At 41.1% G+C, this 8,676-nt stretch overlaps 1 protein-coding gene across 1 annotated transcript; it reads left to right on the top strand.

Moving 5' to 3' along the window:
• Positions 1–6,124: 6,124 nt before the first annotated feature.
• LOC130140376 (uncharacterized) lies at positions 6,125–7,272 on the top strand. Its single transcript, XM_056319564.1, has 2 exons — positions 6,125–6,718; positions 6,926–7,272. Exons 1-2 carry the CDS (start codon positions 6,178–6,180, stop codon positions 7,270–7,272), a joined length of 888 nt encoding a protein of 295 aa, XP_056175539.1. The 5' UTR covers positions 6,125–6,177.
• The last annotated feature ends 1,404 nt before the right edge of the window (positions 7,273–8,676 follow it).

The raw sequence follows: 8,676 nt of genomic DNA, 5'->3' as shown, positions 1-8,676 counted from the left end.
GTAAAGTGTATGTGACATATGACAAGATTTTCTTTTTTTTTTGTTTGTGAAAGCATAGTGGGAGGAAATGATGATTTCTTTTTTTCATTTCCCTTGGGACCTAAGTTTGTGAAATTTATTTTTAGGAGTCATACTATAGTCAGGTCCGAAGATAGCTGTAATTTTTTTGTTCTTAGGATTCCATATAGATTTTATAGGGCTTTTTGTGGGGTTGTACAGGAAAGATAAAAAAAACCAGATATGTTGATTCTATGGTGAAATGGGAAAAAGAATTTCTTTATTTTCTTTACTTTCAAGTTTCAATGGTGCAAAATTCTTTATTATTTTTCTTTATTAATTATTAATTGTAAGTTCTTTATATCGATTCTCTTCTTTTCTAGCGATGGGCCCACGATTGGCAGCAAATGGGCTCCACTCTATGGGCTTCTCCATATGGTCCGTTTTGACCCGGATCCGCTTGGGCTGTAGTGTCCAACAACAGGTTAAGCCCTAAAGATACATACAACAAACTTTAGGTGATAATCGTAAAAAGGAAAAAAAAAAGAAAAAGAAAAGATAGTGCTAAGTATACTAAGGGTGTGTGGGGTAGCTTTTGCCCCATTGCCTTTGCATAAATGTTAGGAACTTTTGTCTCTGCATTGGCCAAGACTTCTCAAGCTATCAGTCATGAAGACGGTCTTTTGTTGCTACAAATGAGCTTCTCTTGAAGAGTAGTGCTTCCTTGAAGGAAACATCTTAAGAAGCATAGTATAAACACGCTTATCTGGCTTTTCAAAAGGAACAATGAAACGCTAAAATGGAATTAGGAAAGTAGTCTCTTTGCGATCATTAAGAACTTTCGTCTTTGCACCACCCAAGACTTCTCAAGCTGTTAGTCATGAATACAGTCATTTGTTACGGCAAATAAGCTTCTCTTGAAGAGCAGCGATCTGGTTTTTCAAAAGAAACAATGAAAAGCCAAAATGGGATTAAGAAAGCAATCTCTTTGCAATTGTTAGAAACTTTCATCTTTGCACTGCCCAAGACTTCAAGCTATTAGTTATGAAGACGATCTTTTGTTGCTGCAAATGAGCTTCTCTTGAAGAGTAGTGCTTCCTCAAAGCAAACGCCTTAAGAAGCATAGCATAAGCATGCTTATCTAGCTTTTCAAAAGGAACAATGAAACGCCAAAATGGGATTAGGAAAGTAGTTTCTTTGCAATCATTAGGAACTTTCGTCTTTGCACCACCCAAGACTTCTCAAGCTGTCAGTCATGAATACAATCATTTGTTACCGCAAATGAGCTTCTCTTGAAGAGTAGTGCTTCCTCAAAGCAAACACCTCAAGAAGCATAGCATAAACACGCTTAACTGGCTTTTCAAAAGGAACAATAAAAAGCCAAAATGGAATTAGGAAAGCAGTCTCTTTGCAATAATTAGAAACTTTTGTCTGCGCACAATTTTCAAGCTATCAATCATGAAAACTATCATTTGTTGCTCCAAATGAGCTGCTCTTGAAGTGTCGTGCTTCCTCAAAGCAAACACCTTAAGAATCATAGCATAAACAAGCTTATTTGGCTTTTCAAAAGGCAAGTGCGGCCACTTAAAGCTGTTTGTCTTAATATTAAGTAGTGTTAAGTTTACCATGACTATATAAAAGTAATAAATTAAGTGATATGACAGACTACGAGAAGACATTCAAACAATTTTAATAATGATGTGGCATATTGGAAGGTAGAACTAACAATTTGTCTTCATATATTGTCAAATTTGGGTGATGAAACAACATATTTGACCGCTTCGGCTATAAACTTTTATATTTAATTTTGTGAAAATATGTTCAAGTACACGTAAACATAGCTACATGCATCTAAGCGTGTCCTATAAGTACAAGAAGTATGTTAAGATAATATGATTAAGCACGTCATAAAATGGATTAAAAGGATTGATCCGGACACGGTATGTCAATAGTTCATGCATAAATGACTGGCTTGCTTTTATAGGAACACAATATGGTTTCATACTAACACGGTCAGCCGCGTGCAATGTGAATGGATCATGTGGAAAAATATTAGCCCTAGATCTAGACCGATAAGCTCATCGGTGCATACTTAGCATTATCCCTTATCTCCTAGTTCTTGTTAACACGTGTTAGAAAGCAAACATGGTTATAAAGAAACCTTAGAATGATGTTGTTGGTTGTTTTCAAATCCGTCCTCTTCAACTTTGCCAAAAATTAGAGAAAAAAGGAAGTTGCGACGATTGTTCAAAATTTCATAAATTACATAATTAGGCGTGACAACAGGATATAGTTAAATTTTGACTTCGCGGGCCAAGCATACAGTGAACAGGTCGGAGGCCCATGTTTGGTATATGCCATTAGCCCAAATTCAAGCCTAGATTATGAGCCCACATCTTACCAGAAAAGTAATTCCACATAAAGTTGTTAGGTTGCGTATGATTTGACTTTTTGGAAAAGGCTTTGGGGAAATGTAAAGGACTTTATGCTAAAGAAATTTTTGGAAATGCAAATTGTGCTTGGCAACACATAATGTAGATGTACACTGGGAAGAAACTTAGCTAAGAGAATGCCCACTCTTGTGCTCGTCACATGACACTCTTCTTTTCCTCTATGAACGTCATGAGGCGAGCCAAACGGCCCTCATTCAATTGATTAGCATTAGTTTAGTTAGTCATCCTCAAATGTCTGTTACTTATCAATATAAATATAAATATATATAGAATTGGATACGAAGAATGTAAGTTCAAATGTATATTTAGATGTATTCAATCAATAGAATAGATAAAAAGTGCGCCCTCCTTTGGAAAAATTACCAAAAAAGTCGTAAGCGTATTGTACTTGTTGCATTCAATCCTAAACCTTTTCACTTTTGCCAATTAAGTTCATCGCCAATTTTGATCGGAAAATACTAACGTGGGGTTCAAGCTATTACGGCCGTCCTATGTGGCAGATACCAACACTAACGTGCACAATTTTTAAAAAAATTTCTGATTTTTTTTCCTTTTTATTTTAAATTTTTCTATTTTTGTCTTTCCTTTTTGCCAATGGCAGGTCTCAGCCTCAGGTAATGGCCAGCCACCGGAGAGGGTCGTGGTAGGGCAAGGGTCACCTGGCCGGGCGAGCGACGGACAGCAGATGGCCCATGAAATTGACGTTGACAAGAGAACATATAGAAGCATTGCGTTGACTCTGTAGTCATTTCGAGCCAATGAGGACGACCACACTTGTCATGCGTTTCTGGCAAGAAGACAGTGTCCAAACACCGTGGGCGATGGAATGCCATGTTTCTCCTTAGCAAATTTAGCTGTCAACATTTGATGTGAGTTTCGAGGAATCTCGCAATTTCAATTTTTGAGATTAGTTTATTCAATCTTAGATAGAGATTTCTTGCTCTATGTGCTATTTGATTGTCAATCCTAATTAGGTATAATGTGCATGTTAATATATGCCCGTTTTCCTAAGGACGCTCCTCGTGGCGTTATTCATCAAGGATGTCGCTTCGATATTGTTTATAATGACCCGAGTTGATTGACCGTACCGCATTGATTTGATGTAGAGGTATGCTAAGCATAGCGGTTGCCATTATTCATTTATTTTAGACACCGAGTTCATTTAAGAGGATACGGCAACCGCATGCCAAAAAGTTGCTTGAAATGGTGGATTTATAAATATGTTATGGAAAATTCAACTCGTAAATATATCTTTCTTAAAACCGACGCTTTCATTGCTCAATTTTTCTCTACTTGTTCTATCTAAAATCTATGCTTAATCCTGGATTTTCACCTAATGAAACATTTCACTCATATGTCCAAATCCCAATGGTCTCCTCGTTAATAATCGCATGAATCTTCTATGAGATCTTCTTACAAGTTTTCAATTATCAGTAACTTGGCAAAAGAAAATAATAATTAATAATAGCTACAGGAGACCCTCTTTTTATAAAATAAATAAAAAATCCAAAGTAACCGTGTGGAATCCTGGTTACGTCGAGACCACTAAATACCCTTCTAGCCCCATTAATCGGTTGAACCGAGATTTTTGGTATGTACAAGTGACTCTCATCCGGAGCAGTTTCGCAAGGAGTTGATGACATACGAGCGGTTGATTTTCAGCTCCTAAGCTGAAAAATCTCCCGACACCCCCAACAAAACTGCAGGATCAATGATCACGAGCTATGATGTCTCCCCAATTTGTTCAAATGAACTAAGGGGATGCCGTCTTATGCTTCCGAAATGGTAGGCTCCACGAATGACGGCCTCAATCGAATGACCGTTTAGAAAAGGCTACCTACTTTGCACATAATCAAGAAGTCTTAAACTCAACACATAAAGCAATACCCTTTTTGTCTTTTTTCTTTGCTTTTCGGAGTCTCTTAACACGTAAAGCGATTTTATATTTATTTTTTATTTTTTGCTTTTTGGAGCCTCTCCTTTCTCTTATTTTTTTAGGAAAATATCACCAAAAACCCCAAACTATGCCACTTGTGACAAATTTACCCTGAACTTTTTTCTGTGATACGAAAAAATCCCAAACTATACCACCTGTGACACATTTACTCCATAATATTTTAGCCTATGGGCATTTTCGTCTTTTTCTTTTTTCTGTTTTGTTTTTTCCCTCTCTCTTCCCTCCGCCGGCCATGGTGGAGGGAAGCCGGCGAGGGCCCTCGCAGGCGCTGGGCGAGGACTGCCATCGCCGGATCTAGCGAGGGCCACGCTCGCCTGGGCAGGCGAGGGCGCCCTCGCCCGACTCCGACTCAGGCGAGGGCAACCCTCGCCCAGCGCCGGCGAGGGTCGCCCTCGCCGACTTCCCTCCGCCATGGCCGGCGGAGGGAAGAGAGAAGGAAAAAACAAAACAGAAAAAAGAAAAAGACGAAAATGCCCATGGGCCAAAGTATTATGGAGTAAATGTGTCACAAGTGGCATAATTTGGGATTTTTTCGTATCACAAAAAAAAAGTTCAGAGTAAATTTATCACAAGTAGTATAGTTTGGGGTTTTTGGTGGTATTTTTCCTTTTTTTTTTTTACTTTTTTGGCTTTTTGATTTTATTTATTTATTAATTTGCTTTTTCGAGCCTCTCTCTCTCTCTCTCTCTCTCTCTCTCTCTCTCTCTCTCTCTCTCTCTCTCTCTCTCTCTCTCTCTCTCTCTCTCTCTCTCTCTCTCTCTCTCTCTCTCTCTCTCTCTCTCTGCACATACAGATTATACTCCTCCTTAGCTTGATAAATCCGTTCAGCCAAATTCAAATTGTGACCAAGCCGATTTAAGTAGGTTAGTGAATTGTTTTGAAGTCGAGTAGCTTGACGAGGCAAGACCCGACGGTCTTCTCGAATTCAATGGGAGCTTAGCTTTTTTAACGAACGGGCTTGATTCAGTGAATTACATGTGCGCTCTTCACGCACATTTGAGCTCGGCTTAAATCGACTTGATAATACCTATGATGTAATTATTATATAATTTTGACTTCTTAAAATGCACTAAAATTGAAAATTAGATTATGCTACTCCACTAGCATCATGAAGCTCAAAAAGAATAAAAGAGAATCGATAAATAAACACTTCATATATTTAAACTTCGATTTAATTTGGCAAATCGCCGATCGATGATAGGTATCATCAGGACCGACGAGTTGCTTCTGTCGAAACACAACCCGTTAATTACATTTCATCGCCTTTAAAGTTAATCGACTCGACGTTGCATCGCCAACCTCTCCGTGTTTTTCAGTTTCGACATTGTCGAGCGTTTGAATTTCTCGACCCGATGAATATTCTTACAAAGATTCCCTTATCTCGCAATTGAAATCGAAAGACATTGAACCCGAGATGTCGAATTCTCACCTCCTAATCAATTGACTGGCGGTCACCATTCAATTGAATTTTCTCGTCCTTCTTGCTACGACTTGTCAAAAGACAAGGAAGTCGCTATTTTGTTTTTTTAAGGAAAAGAAGGCGGGTGGGCCCAATGTGGGGTCCTCAAGAAGCCACGCAACCGCACTCGTCCACGCCCACGCCCACCGTCGGATCCAATCGGACGGCTCCAAATCGCCCCGAAGCCGAAGCTTCGTCTTCGTCTTCGTCTATTTATAGCTCTACTGAACTCCCCACCGATGCTCTTCATCACTGAAAACTTCACTTCGCAAGCTCGCTCTCTCGTACTTCGCTGTGAAACAATCTGCGAGATGGTGTCGTTGAGCGCCTTGATGGCATCCCTCAAAGCCCTGCTCGTGTCGGCCTGCGCGGTGTCCATCGCCATCGTCGCTCTCGGGGCCGCTGTTCCATCGATCTCTGGCCCTCTGGGTCCTCGGCTGCCTCCCGTGCTGGGCTGGTTCCTCTCGTGGTTCAGGCATCCGTACCTCTTCCTCGTCGTCAACGTCATCATCGCCGCCACCTCCGGGTACTTCGGCCGCGCGCAGCCGGAGACGATCACGATCGCGGTTGTGGAGGAGATGGAGGCCATGGAGGCGATGCCGCCAGCGGCGGCGGAGGCGTTCAACGAGTCTAAGGATTTCGAGGAGAAGAGGGTGGTGGTGGTGGCGGCGCCGGGGAATGGCAGGGGGTCCGGCAGTGAAGATGGATACAACGGTGACTGCGAAGGGGGGAGGAAGGTGGCGTTCGGGAGGTCCGCGTCGGCGCGGCGGAGGCGAGTGGACTCATCGGGGACAGCTCTGGTTCCACCGAGGCTCGTTCGCCGGAAAGCCGCCGGCGGCGACCACCTGCAAGGTAAGAAGGGCGAAAGTGAGGTGATATGAATTTCGAAGTTCGCATTACGTACGAACAAGAAAGCGACGAGGATGACGGGACTGTGTCTTTGGATATTTCGGTCAACGGATTTATGAAATCAAGTTAACATATTCACATAATATCGCTTTTTTTTTTCATGAGATTTAATTTTTTGTATTAATGTAATTCACTTTGTATTAAGTAAAGGGGGCAAAGCTTTAAGAAGATCGAACGAGAACATGGAGACAGTTTGGAAAGCGATAATGGAGGAGAAGGAGGGGGCGGCGGTGGCGGCAGGGGCGGGGGTGGGGGTGGCGATGTCGATGACACGGCACATGAAACCGGACGACACCGACCATCAGATCAGCTTGCCGGAGTCGTTGTTGCCGCCGCCACCTTCGATGCAAAAATCGGCGACGTTTAGGGATCGGACTAATCGGCAGCCGCCCCTCTCGCCCATTAAGTTGAGGAAGGAGCTAAGTCCGGACGATTTGAACTGTCGAGTCGAAGCATTCATTAACAAGTTCAAAGAAGACATGAGATTGCAAAGATAGGAGTCGATGAATCAATTACAGGAGATGATCAGTCGGGGAACGTTAGGCCGTAGAATTCCCGAAAGGAGTGAGTAGGTAAAGTGTATGTGACATATGACAAGATTTTCTTTTTTTTTGTTTGTGAAAGCATAGTGGGAGGAAATGATGATTTCTTTTTTTCATTTCCCTTGGGACCTAAGTTTGTGAAATTTATTTTTAGGAGTCATACTATAGTCAGGTCCGAAGATAGCTGTAATTTTCTTGTTCTTAGGATTCCATATAGATTTTATAGGGCTTTTTGTGGGGTTGTACAGGAAAGATTAAAAAAAACCAGAAATGTTGATTCTATGGTGAAATGGGAAAAACAATTTCTTTATTTTCTTTACTTTCAAGTTTCAATGGTGCAAAATTCTTTATTATTTTTCTTTATTAATTATTAATTGTAAGTTCTTTATATCGATTCTCTTCTTTTCTAGCGATGGGCCCACGATTGGCAGCAAATGGGCTCCACTCTATGGGCTTCTCCATATGGTCCGTTTTGACCCGGATCCGCTTGGGCTGTAGTGTCCAACAACAGGTTAAGCCCTAAAGATACATACAACAAACTTTAGGTGATAATCGTAAAAAGGAAAAAAAAAAGAAAAAGAAAAGATAGTGCTAAGTATACTAAGGGTGTGTGGGGTAGCTTTTGCCCCATTGCCTTTGCATAAATGTTAGGAACTTTCGTCTCTGCATTGGCCAAGACTTCTCAAGCTATCAGTCATGAAGACGGTCTTTTGTTGCTGCAAATGAGCTTCTCTTGAAGAGTAGTGCTTCCTTGAAGCAAACATCTTAAGAAGCATAGTATAAACACGCTTATCTGGCTTTTCAACAGGAACAATGAAACGCTAAAATGGAATTAGGAAAGTAGTCTCTTTGCGATCATTAGGAACTTTCGTCTTTGCACCACCCAAGACTTCTCAAGCTGTTAGTCATGAATACAGTCATTCGTTACCGCAAATGAGCTTCTCTTGAAGAGCAGCGATCTGGTTTTTCAAAAGGAACAATGAAAAGCCAAAATGGGATTAGGAAAGCAATCTCTTTGCAATCATTAGAAACTTTCATCTTTGCACTGCCCAAGACTTCAAGCTATTAGTTATGAAGACGATCTTTTGTTGCTGCAAATGAGCTTCTCTTGAAGAGTAGTGCTTCCTCAAAGCAAACGCCTTAAGAAGCATAGCATAAGCACGCTTATCTGGCTTTTCAAAAGGAACAATGAAACGCCAAAATGGGATTAGGAAAGTAGTTTCTTTGCAATCCTTAGGAACTTTCGTCTTTGCACCACCCAAGACTTCTCAAGCTGTCAGTCATGAATACAATCATTTGTTACCGCAAATGAGCTTCTCTTGAAGAGTAGTGCTTCCTCAAAGCAAACACCTCAAGAAG

Source organism: Syzygium oleosum, unplaced genomic scaffold, assembly GCF_021117445.2.
Source record: "Syzygium oleosum isolate NSW1041296 unplaced genomic scaffold, Sole_v2.1 Sole_v2.18, whole genome shotgun sequence".
Taxonomy (NCBI): Eukaryota; Viridiplantae; Streptophyta; class Magnoliopsida; order Myrtales; family Myrtaceae; genus Syzygium; species Syzygium oleosum.
Note: the sequence above shows the minus strand (reverse complement) of the source record. Positions and strands in the feature narration are given on the sequence as shown.